General features: G+C 44.2%; 1 protein-coding gene across 2 annotated transcripts in view; it reads left to right on the top strand.

The window, feature by feature from the left end:
* LOC137426851 (rhomboid-related protein 1) overlaps positions 1–8096 on the top strand; it is a 48409-nt gene extending 40313 nt beyond the window's left edge. The window contains exons 6-8 of one of the 2 annotated variants that reach the window (XM_068115808.2): positions 1020–1120; positions 1766–1826; positions 7220–8096. In XM_068115808.2, the coding sequence (XP_067971909.1) occupies positions 1020–1120; positions 1766–1826; positions 7220–7506 (449 nt within the window). In that variant the 3' untranslated portion in view covers positions 7507–8096. The remainder of the gene's footprint in view (positions 1–1019; positions 1121–1765; positions 1827–7219) is intronic. The other variant, XM_068115809.2, reaches the window with a different exon arrangement.
* The last annotated feature ends 4786 nt before the right edge of the window (positions 8097–12882 follow it).

Consider the following 12882-nt stretch of genomic DNA (forward strand, 5'->3'; position numbering starts at 1 on the left):
GGAGCGGTGTCCGTCCGAGTTCTTATGGAAGCCTCTCAGTGGTCGGAGACAGCATAGCACCTGGGTTCAACTTAGACACAATTTCATTACAAACCTGATCTCTGACAAATCATTTTGGATTCTGTCTTGGTCACTCAATTATGGACATGCTCTGCATCTCCCCCAGGAAAGGTCAGAGGAAGTCAGGACCATCTCCCTGGAGATATCTCAAATATTTAACACAGTCTAGCATCCAGCACTGCTTGTCAAAATCGCTACCTGTGGCACACAAGGCCACTGTCATACCTGGCTTTCTGACTTTGACCATTCATGCATAAAAATGTTACTATCAATGGATCCTTCTCCTGTCCTCTCCCAGTGGAGGCTTGAGTACCCCAAGGCATTGTCTCGGGCACAGTCTCATTCATCCTTTACCTATTCAACCTCTGTGATGATCTGGAAAATCCTCTCTTCCTTTTTTGCAGATTACTTTTTTCATGCAGTGATTCCATCCCAATGACAGGCAGAAGGCAGCTGCATCACTCTCTGCTGATCTGGAATTGATTAGATTCTGGTATGATAAATGCAACGTCTTTCAATCCTGCAAAATCTGTCTCTCATCTTGTCGCTCTGGAAGGAATGGCAAACAAACCCAATTATCTATTTCGATGCTCAGTCACTGGAAGAGGTTCAGTCTCTTGAACGTATAGGTGTCAGCATCAGTCATGGCTTCTTCCGGGATGACCATATAATGAGGTTATCCTCAAAGCCAGGCACAAACTGGATAATCTCCTTGTTCTAAATCATTCCTTGGAAAATCCAAACTACTCACAGCGTACAGGGCCTTTGTCCATAACTCGATGGAATACTGCTCTCCTCTATGAGCTTGAGCCACAGCATCATATCTGTCTCTCCTAGGGCCTTTGTAATATAAAGCTCTTAACATTACTGACTGATGATTTCCTGTCACCGATCTATGTATATTATAATTCCCAATAGTTTGCAGTCACATTTTAATTATGTTTCTTTCTCCCTGCCAGGTTCTTTGCTAGCCTCTGTTGTAGACATGTCTTCTCCCCTAGTGGGTGGATCTGGAGGTCTATATGCCCTACTAACTGCACATCTTGCCCTCTCTGCCATGGTGAGTCATAATAGAATCCTTTTTTATTTTTTATTTTTTTGTATACAAGGTCGAGGCTCGTGTAAGAGCTAACATTGATCACAAAAAGACAAACTGACACATATAAAACATATGATAAAGGGAGCGGAAGACAAGATGGGGAGAGAGGGGGAAGCACACAAGTACAACATTTGAGAGCAGGGACATCGGGAGGTCGAGGGCTTGGGGGGGAGGAGGCATGGGAAGGGGGGGGGGGTGGGAGAGGTATAAAACACAATGACACTGCTATAACTTCCAGGAAAGAAGTCGGTATTTAAAAAAAATTGCATCTGGGGTGAATTAATGGTGGTAGAAAAGATGAAGGTTTTGGATGGGGGAAGATAAGAGATGGTGGTGAACAGCTGTTTTAAAGACCTGGAGGGAGGAGTGGGATTGAAGAGAGTGAGGGAGTTTGTTCCAGAGGCGGAAGTGTGTCTGCCAGTCTTTTCCTTTTTTTTCTTCTTCTTTCTTTATGGAACATCTCAAACTCTATTATTACTCGCAGTTTCTCCTTATCGTGCTGCACCCCCCTGTGCATGAACACTACTCCTTGAATTGGCTCTACTGTTCTGTGTTTATGAAGGGCGACAGGCATGCACCAAGGCACACTGCTTGGTTGTTTTACAGAACTGGGCAGACATGCAGTGTCCACTCAAGTTCCTGCAGATGGCTGTTGCTGTCACAAGTAGTGAGTCTTACCGACTTCCATCACACTTCACTCACATTTGTCACCCCACTCCCTTCACTAGCACTCCACTAATGCTTTCCCCACTTTGCTCAACTTTGCTTAGTTTATAGCTTTATTCATGTGGCATGAGGTATTATTCTGGCCCATCAGCTTAACGTTTGCCAAATTTATCTTGATTACGCATAGGTACCGGTTGTTGAGTATCTCACAAACAACGTTTGTTTATCGTATTCAGTGAGCTGGAGCACACTGTACCGACATGGTTCCTCTTCTCAGCTTGGCATTCACCTTTGGGCGACCAGGAATCGATCGTGCTTCAATGCTCTGCACAGTCGATTAATTTATTATCGCACAATGCTTTAACGCTGTCTTGGATTGATCAATACCACTAATAATTCAGAAACATGGGCATCAGATGGACTTGTGTTAGGACTCAGTGGCGTAATGGTTTGGGTGTTTGCTTTTAGTCTTGGAAGTTGGTGGTTCAAACCTGACCCTGGCCAAGTCATAGCAAAGACTTTTAAAAATGGTACGTGCTGCTTGTCGCTCAGCATTTTAAAAGGATAGAGCAAGGACAAACAACCATAGGTTGGCAACCATTGCACAGGTTTGATGGGCCTAATGGCCTCCCCATGCAGAAGTTAATTGTAAGAGAAATTATTATTGGTCTATGTGTGGCGTTTGCTAACCAGTCTCGCATCAGGTGAAGCTGACACAAACATCAAGCTGTCCTTATTTTCCACAAACATAAAGCTCCCTTATAGTTCTTAGTTCCCTTATATATCTTAAGAATAGAACATTTTAGGGTCACCAAACCTTGCAGACATAATGGGGGCTCTATGGGGAGTGTCAATCTTAGGGGGGTGGAGAAGAGGGGTGAGTTGGAGATCTTTGTTATGGCTTACATGATCACAACCAAATTTTGCAGATACAATGGGATATACAAAAATAGGGGGATAGTAATTTTAGGAGGGGGCGGGGGTGGGTGTGGGAATAGGGGGGTCTCTATATCGGGGTCTGGCTATTCAGGCCAGCCCTATGGGTCACAGTGCGACCAAACATGGCTTGCATAATGGGAATACCATATAGACTTTCCAATTGAGGGATGATTTAGAATATGGGGGAGTGAGGATCTCTGTAACTGCATGAGTGGTTACCACCAAACCTAGTGGGGATAGTGTTGCGGTGGTTGGGGCAGGATGATGATGAAAAAAAATGAAGTTATTACCTTAATATATTTTGAGATTTAAGGGGGTATTTGGAATAGGGGGAAGGGTAATCTATTTGACCGCTTTAATTGATTGTGACAAAACTTTTCAAGGATAGTATAGGCTCCATGGGTAGGAGAATTGGGGGAGAGGGGGGATGAAGGTTTTGGGAAGGGGATGGGGTTTAGTTGTCTTGATAACAATGGGGGCATAGCATGTGGACCCCACTTGGTACTTGTTATTTATTACCCCACACGTGCAAAGAGAAAAGTGGGGTTAAGCAATTGGTTCACATTGTATGTCTGTCTACAGATGTCAGTTTATGATCGAGGAACTACTTCATTTCAATTGAATGTTATATTTTGAACACGAATCGGAACATAAACCTGGAGTTTAGCAGTACTTTTGCAAATTGCATGGTATCTCGTCCTGAGTGCACATGCACAGAGGAGTGAGGTAATTGTTTTACCCTTTCTGGCAGTCAAACAAAATTGAAAATCATTCCAAACAGGAAACTTACTGTTTTTAGGAGTGTCATAAAGGACACAAACTGTTGTAATAATCAGAGATACTACATTGTCTCAGAGCTGAGTTTAATCGTGATCGATCTCAGACAGCATCTAAAGGGAGAACCAGCAATCATAGTATTAATATTACTACAGGTACATTCAGGTACATACAGATGATATCTATTCAAGCGAGCATGCAGCGCACAATGCAGAATCCTTACCATTCTACGGAACCCCGGAGATGCTATAGAATTACATGGCACAGAACTTCCTTCTGCGCTGAAGGGCAGTCTCTTTATAGGAGCCGCGTAGTGGCAATGAGTAGAATAACACCAGGGTCGTAACTTAGATGACAATTTCACCACACAAACAACCGGCAGAAATAATTAACGGAACGTGTTAAAGGTGGTGTAAAAGAATCTGCATCAGTGGTGGTAAAAAAAACAAAAAACTTCAGCTTTTAAAATTGTTATTTTATTTCAATTGAATTATATACTTAAACATTAGAACACAAATCACCCTACTGGCACTTTCAAAACCTACCCACTGAGCAGTACTTGGATAAAATATCACGGCATTTTACATCATCTCAACCCATCAAATTTAGCGCTCGCTCTCTCAGACAAAATGTCATGTAGGAAATGTAGATCGTGCTCGGAAACGCAATAACCAAGGTAAGGTGTTCTATGAACGCTCGGGTTGTTATTAACTTGCGATTGCGAAGCGAAAAGCAGGGTTAGGCATTCGGTTGTGTACGTGTGGCGTGCGTGTCTGCATTTTTAAAATTCATTTTCTCGGCAACCATTGGTCCGATTGACACAAAACTTTACCATAAGAGCGCCTCTGCCTGTAGATTTTTCTTATTCATAATTATGAAATCATAGGTCACTGGTACGGACTCCATCTCGGAAAAACGTTACACCTCTATATCTCCGAAATTTGTAACTGAAATTAAAGGCATTAATGAATGAACATGACTAAATAAAGATTGTGGGTATTTATTTTCTATTGCTGCTACTTTATGACACATTTCCTGTGCGCTCCACAATGCCACACGTTCTGCTGGCACCACATGAAGGCTGTTTTATTTAATTTTCATTCTCACCCTCTAACCATACCTTTGTAATCTCTTCAAAATGACCTTATTTTATCATATTTAAAACCTGTTTATTTGTGGAACCTAGCTCTTGAACCATTAATTGGTTATCCAAGTTGATTTGGTTCTTTATTTTTGACGTCTCTCTTTTTTTGCATGCAGAGTTGAGGCTCATGAAAGAGCTAGAACACATGTTGGATCAGGACGCAACATAACACCAGGAACAGCAGAAAGAGAAGGGGGAAATGCCAACAGCAGGGCCGACGGAGAGAATAGATGGAGACTGACAGCAAGGGATGCGATCATCAAATTATTGCCAATAATCAAATTACCAATTGCATATTGGCTATACTGAACATGATGAATCGAGCTGCAGCCCTGGACAATTTCAAGGCCTTGACCTTGTCATTGCTCTATTCCTCGATATAGTTTACGTCTGCACTAATGGAGTCCCTAAATGATGAACGCTGATCAAAGCTTGCAAGGCAATTCGAGGAAGAGATGCAAAAGGTGCAACCATGACTCGAAGATAACGGCGCACAGTCACCATGGCCCTGTAGCTGAGTTTGCAATGCAATTTTCACTGGTTGACATTTCTCGATGAGTAACAAATTGCTCCGATTGAAGACCGCTCAGCAAACTGTGCCATGGTGCTTGGTGTGACCAATTTGCTTGTTGAGCTCTCCACATTGCCATGGCAACAAGTTCAAGAGTGGATCCATTTAAGAAAATTATATGCTACCACCGTTGGTAATTAGGGGGTCACATGAAGCAGGCAAAAGCCAAAAATAGTTCAGAGTTTATTAAATTTTATCTTGCACTGAAACACGTACATGTTATTTTCAAACCGAACTTGCGCATTATAATTTGATAATTAAATGCAAGTTAAATTTGCCTGATACGTTGACGATGAAGAAAGCATTGTAAATTTGCCTGGTTTTTTGGCTCTATATTTTGAAGCTTCCAGAAATGCAATTTTTAGAAATGTTTCATTCTCGTTGAGGTCGGAGTTTCGTCGAGTTTGAACTTTAAAGCTATCTACGTACTGGGCTGGCATGATAACTTTGAGGTATGCACATTTGCATCTGTGTTGTCTATCCTCGGTTTGAACCTCTCCTGGTGTTTCACAGTCAGGACAACAACAACAACAACATGCATTTTAAAAGGCCATTTTCCCTGCTAGAGCGGGGGTTAGCCTTGCGGTCCCCATGACAATCTTCTCCATTTTGCCCTATTTTCTGCATCTCTCCTTGTTAACCCCCTTGCCCGCATTTCTTCTTCCACCATCTTTAGCCAAGTCTTTCTCGGTCTTCCCCGTCTTCTACTTCCTTCTACATTCATTTCCATCACTCTTCTCAACCAGTCACTTTCATCCTTCCTCAACACATGACCAAACCATCTCAACCTGTTCCTCTTCACAGCATCAATCACAGGCTCTATTCCCATCATCTTTCGCAATTCATCATTTGTCTTCCTCTCTCTCAACGATACTCCGCACATCCGTCGAACCATTCGCATTTCCACCCTTTCCAACCTTCGTTGCTGCTCTACGTTCAGGACAGTCAGGACAAGGCATTGAATTGAATTCTAGGGTGTATGCGCCGTCTTTCAGATAGATGTTGATCTGGGTGAGCTATCACAAGCACCCTGAACAAATTCCTGCTTTGGCAGCACTGAGTTTGCCATTGGACCGAATACCACGATTCAGTTTTTATCTACGTATTAGGTACTGAAGCATGTGATTACGACTACGACTTTTAATGTCCCAATTATTCCGTACTTGTGGAGTTGGCCATTGATCGACTTTTTTTTGGACTGTGTAACCAAGTGGCCAGGCCTGATATTTTACTGGAGATGATTTAGGTATTAGTTTGTCATTCGTTCAGAGTGCCAGCACTAAAGATCCTACTCTTCGATTGGATCTTCAATGTCTACCAATACCACGAGTACTGGCAGACGGATCCTCTAGTTTAGCGTCCATCCGAAGGATGGTGCACACACCGATGCCTCACCCCACATGCTAAACACCAGGATGACAGTTTATAGCTGGTTCGAGATTGGAACACAGACTAGACAGCTCAAAGGCCAGACTAAAGCACGTGTGGTGCATTGAATTCTGGGGCAAGCGGTGAATGCAGATATGGGAATGAAAATTAAAACTTTTGACAAAAACAGAAATCGATTAACAAAATACTGTTTGATTTTTGATGGATTAGAGTTCGCTGACAGGGTTGATCTGCTTTCGCATTCCCATCTGAGCATAAAGTTTGTGGTACTGGAAATGCAGATTCAAATCCCATATGCTGTGTTGATTTGTGCATGGGCAACTGTCCTTGTAATTCTTGAGAAAGTGATGATCAGGGATGATCAGGGAAAAAGAAAGGGATGATCTTGTGGTAAACTTGAAGGATGCAATTCCTGCTGAATTTGGGATCCTGGCTGTGAATTTTGGAGTACTGGAGGAAGGTGACTCTTGGGTATTATTAACAAGATTGTCCCTCCACCTCACCCCTTCCCCATCTTTCATGCTTTTACCCCCCCACCCCCCCCCCCTCCCCACCCCACTCTTTCTCTGCACAGTGAGTGCAGAACTAGGTCGTGCCGTGTGGCAACGTTTATCCCCTGGTGATCTACCACAGCCCAGTTTTGCAGGCCACGTCGCTGGTTCATTGGCAGGCGTGACCCTTGGAGTCGCTGCTTTGGCTCCTCGGGCGCAACGTTGGCCGACCACCCGCCGCCTTCTGTGGTGGGTTGCTCTCGGTCCATCATTTGGGTTTCTCGCCTTTGCCATCTTCTGGAACGTGTTTGCATATGGAGTGGTCTCCCTTGGGCGTACGGACAATCCAGATCCGGGCATGCGGGCATGAACATTTGCAACATATCATTCGCACCAAGTTGAGACTTCATTGTCCATTCGACTGCCATCTCGATGATGAAATCGTCGATGTTTATAACCTTGCAAGCTGTGGCTTATAGGTTTGTGGACATCAGACTGTGCACAAAACGTGAACTTTCAACAATCCACTGAGACCAAAAGAACCTACAGACGTCAGACCTGATCCAGTGAGCATTTAGTGCTGAAGAGCAGGTGCGATTCATGGCAATAAGCACATTGCTGGAGGTGGGAGCGGGAGGGAAGGGTGGCTAGAGTCGGTTGATAATTGCAAGAGGTTCTGCATGCAGACCAAGAAGAGATATTTGTGATGATGGAGAAAGGTTTCATTTCAGGAACTACAGTATTAGATTTACTTTGTACATAGGAAAAGCTATGGTAAGAGAAAGTATAATTAGCAAGGAGAGATTTGTATTGGTCACTATTATCACCTCTTGATCAATGGGCAGTGTGTACTGTGTACTGTGTAGTGGTTATGTGGAGAAGATAACCTTTTGTTCCCATGTGCAAGCTGTGCCGAAGCTGATGGTGTGTACGCCTGCAATACAAACCTTGGTGGACTCGGGAGATGTAATGTGTCAGTTGCAGGTATCGCAGTGGCCTCATCTCAGGACGTGCATATTCTCCTATCCATTTTGAACGAAAGGTCATGTTTAGCAAGTAGGGGATTGTGTAATGACGAAGCCAGGGAGGTAGTTGCTGATGCTGCTAGTCAAAGTTAGAGCTCTGCAAGCTTTCTCGGTTGTGAGCACCCTGTCACAGAACATAGCATCTGATTGGTCTTTTGGCTTGCACTTCTCCATCCTCCAGAGTAATACATTTCTCAAACATCAAACCAAGTTTCTATATCGAGTGCCACCTGACCGGGGGATAATCGTACATGCAATTTGACATGGACAAGGACTTTCCTTGTATCAGATGTAATACGATGTGAGGAGGTAAGACCTCACACCAAAACGTCTATGATTAAGAAAGACAACAACCCTTATATAATTGTCGTGCAAAATTTAGGTTTTCCTCATCTAGAATCGTGCTGCTGTCCCCTGAAAGGATATCAGCTTTATCTGCCAGTATAGGCTTCGTAGAGTTAAGCTTTGTCATTACTAGTTAACTTTATAGAGATGAGATGAATAGTTTACAGACAAGTAAAGAAGCATGATATACAGTAGTATGAAGGAAGATGAAAAGTGTGACAAGTTTAGATTTTCCTTTTGATGTATTGTACCAAACGGCTATTTCCTTCTTCGGTATTAATTCTGGCATATTACAATTTGGAAATTATGAGCAATCATCCATGGTCAATTAGGATGACGGCAAATGTTTAAACTGCATTGAGGATTTCGGTCAAGCAGGCGGACGCGCCACTGTTCCTTCATTCGTGAGGACACTCGAGTGATTCGTTATTGGTCGTTTCAGCTCTGCATCCCCTGCATGGACTCTGCCTGCCAATCCACTACAAGCTGCACTGAAAGTACCACAGGTACTTACAACAACAACACAACAGGCATTTTAAGGCCATTTTCCCTGCTAGAGCGGGGGTTAGCCTTGCGGGCCCCTTACAATCTTCTCCATTTTGCCCTATTTTCTGCATCTCCCCTTGTTAACCCCCTTGCCCGCATTGGCGTTAATTCAGTGATCGACCGGGATTCGAACCCAGGATCCTAAGCTGGCACCCTAGCCGCTAGCCCAACACCAGTCGCCGCACATTGTACATTGAATGGAATTCACTCCGACACCCTTCCTGCACACAGCACACGGCCACTTCCCAGTTCTTTCCACCTCACCACATGCTTTACCACTTGCCATCACCTTCGTCTTTCCGATATTCACCTTCAGACCTTTTGTCTCCATACATTCCTTCCACTTGTTCATTTTGATTTTGGGTCGCTCAAGATTTTGGGTCTCACTATCTGCCATGATCTTTCTTGGGAAAACCACATTTCCAAGCTGGCCTCCAAAGCCAGTCGCCGACTGGGCATCCTCCGTCGTGCGAAGTCCTTCCTCGGCACACCTGAGCTCCTCACCACATACAAGGCTTTCATCCGCAGCTCAATGGAATACTGTTCTCCCCTATGGGCCGGTGCTCCTGCCTCACACCTAGCTCGGCTTCACGCTGTTGAAACCAAAGCTTTCAGAATTATTGGAATCTCCCGCGATGAAGCTATCTCTGAGGGCCTTTCACTCACTCACCGCAGGCAGGTAGGTGGTCTTTCTGTCTTCTACCGACTCCTCTCCGGCCTTGCACCCCCAGCTCTCTCTGTGCTCTGTCCCCCAAATATTCCTACAGGTCGCACAAGATCTGCCAGCAACCCTCTGATGGTTAAACTGCCGAAATCTCGGCTCTCTGCTCACCTTCACTCTTTCATTCCTCTTTTCTCCCGCCTCTGGAACAAACTCCCTCACTCCCTTCAATCCCACTCCTCCCTCCAGGTCTTTAAAACAGCTGTTCACCACCATCTCTTATCTTCCCCCATCCAAAACCTTGATCTTTTCTACCCCCGCTAATTCACCCCAGATCCACCTTGTTTGGAATTCCAACTTCTTTCCTGGAAGTCCTGGCAGTGTCCATATGTTTTATACCTCTCCCACCGCCCCCTTCCCACGCCCCCCCCCCCCAAAGCCCTCGCCCTCTCTCAGATCTCTCGATGTCTCCATGTCTCTCGGTCCCTGCTCTCAAATGTTGTGTTTGTGTCCTTCCCCCTCTCTCCCCATCTTGTCTACCGCTCCCTATGTTATATGTTTTATGTGTCGGTTTGTCTTTCTGTGTGATTAATGTTCGCTCTTTCACGAGCCTCGACCTTGTATACAAAAAAAAAAAAAAAAAAAAAAAAAAAAAAAAAAAAAAAAAAAAAAAAAAAAAATCTTCTCCTTCAGTCCATCCATACTTTCTGCAATCGACACCAGATCATCTGCATACAACAACTCCCACGGTAAACCCTCCTTTACGTTCTGAGCCAGCACCTCCATCACAGCTACAAATAGTAGTGGACTTAGTACCGACCCCTGATGCACTCCCACCTTCACCTCAAACTCACCACTGTTCCCGTCCTTCGTCCTTACAGCTGTGTGCGCTCTCTCGTACATTGCCATCACTACTCTGATCAACCATTCCTCCACTCCTAACTTCCTCTTGTGTACTTACTTACTCACTCGTGTCAAAGTTGCCAATCTGAAATGTAGAGTACACGTGCAATCAAAGAAACCTCTGGTTTGTGTTCACAACGTGAGGCTTCGTAAGAAAAAGCACAACCTTTGTGAAACTACATGATTAGACTGACTTCATTCTTAGAAAAACCAAACACTGATTTCGTTGCTCGTGTGACATCGTCCGGCGAACGGATTGGCTGAGGCTGCAAGGTCAGAAATGTTAAGTAAAAAGTTTTGGCAACCTGCTGAAATTGCTCACCTCTCAGCATACATTTGCAACTTTTTGTCACTCAAGAGAAAGTTACAGAAACATTGTGTAGTGTATGCAAGTATTTTACGGAGCACGGCCTTGTGCATTTTCCTCAAGGGCTAAGGCTTTTGGCAAATTGCAATCTTAGGTCGGAAAGGCTGTTTTTCTTTCCCTCTCCTTGAGGTAGTCGAGCAAACACCTCATTACTGAAATGTTCCAAATAGCAGGCCTTTTTATCATTGTGAAAAAGGTGCTACTTATTTATCATGTGCACATGACACATGTGAATTTTCTTTTTGAGTTTGCATCCAATCACTCAACTTCCTCCTCAGACTCTCCGTTGCTCTCGCATCTTATGAATATCCTCACATTTTTTTCCCCTTCCTCCCAAATTTTCTACCGTCTCCCATCTCTCAATTTTATTTTTCAGAATTAACCCCACTTCCCCAACCATTTCCCCCATCATTGTTTAAGTAAGGAACAGATGGATCCAAAAGGCAGCGTTTTCACCATTTCTAGAGCAAACTTCCTCTGAAGAAGTGATTAATGTTACTATTTTGCAAGAAAATGTAGCTTCAGATTTACCAAAACATTTGTGATGTCCCCCGTAGCTTCATTCAGACGTTACCAAAATATAGGAATGGTGCTTGCCATCCAGCACCTTCTTGCCACCTGTCATTAGTAGCTCTTGCTCGAGTGGGCGTACGACATTATCAGCAGGTGAGAAATAGAGAGGTGTCCAAACGCTGGTGGTCTAACTGATGGACAACTGTCACATGACGTCGGTCAGGGCAAAGAGCCAGTACAGAATGTGGTGCCGCCAAATGCCTCTCGGGTTTTCATCCTCGAATCGATATAGCATGTAATTTATATATTTATTTTTTTGAGATACCATTTAGCAGAATATTTATGTGTATATGTATATATTAAGTGACTTCCTTAGGTTTTCTTTGCCGCTTGCCTTGAGTAACATGCAGAATGTCAACTTCATTTGTGGCTGGGAAATGAAAACGTGTTTGGGTTTGTTCCGATTACATGAAACGTGAGAGAAGGCCGTGGGCAGACCGTACAATGCTGCGTGAGGGGAGGTAAAAAGATCTTTGCATTGCCGGGTTGTTCTGTTCCACAATCCGTTACATCTTACTCCGGATGCTCCATGCCGGATGCTCCGGATACTCCGGATGCTCCGTGCCTCCGACCTGGCCTCCCGCGGGCCCGACGGTTCCGCAGTGACCGGTGCCTTCGCGCTAACGACGTTTGACATGAATGTTGCCGCATCGTGCTTAAGATTTCCGTGCCTGGTCTCGCTTTCACATTATGCAAGCGCGCGTCGCCGCATTTTAACGTTCACATTAAAACATCGTGATGTCTGCCTTTTGCTACCGATGCGGCTCTCATTTGTTTCTCACCGCTGCGCTTACTGACGGGTCTTTCACATCAAACTTCACCCTGGAGACAGATAAATGTCCAAAATCGAGCAAACTTACATTGTACAAAAGTTCCTATGCTTCGAGAAAAGACAGGAAGATGTTAAGCTCCCTCCCCCAAACTCCCCCACTCCCTTCAATCCCACTCCTCCCTCCAGGTCTTTAAAACAGCTGTTCACCACCATCTCTTATCTTCCCCCATCCAAAACCTTGATCTTTTCTACCCCCGCTAATTGACCCCAGATACACTTTTTTGAAATTCCAACTTCTTTCCTGGAAGTCCTTGCAGTGTCCATGTGTTTTATACCTCTAAAAACCTCCCCCCCAAGCCCTCTCCCTCCCACATTTCTCCCGATGTCCCTCTCTCAAATGTTGTGTTTGTGTCCTTCCCCCTCTCTCCCAATCTTGTCTACCGCTCCCCTTATTTTTTGTGTTTTATGTGTCGGTTTGACTTTTTGTGTGATTAATGTTAGCTCTTTCACGAGCCTCGATCTTGTATACAAAAAAAAAAAAAAAAAGCACAATG

The sequence above is a fragment of the Myxine glutinosa genome, chromosome 5, assembly GCF_964187855.1.
Source record: "Myxine glutinosa chromosome 5, kmMyxGlut1.1, whole genome shotgun sequence".
Taxonomy (NCBI): domain Eukaryota; kingdom Metazoa; phylum Chordata; class Myxini; order Myxiniformes; family Myxinidae; genus Myxine; species Myxine glutinosa.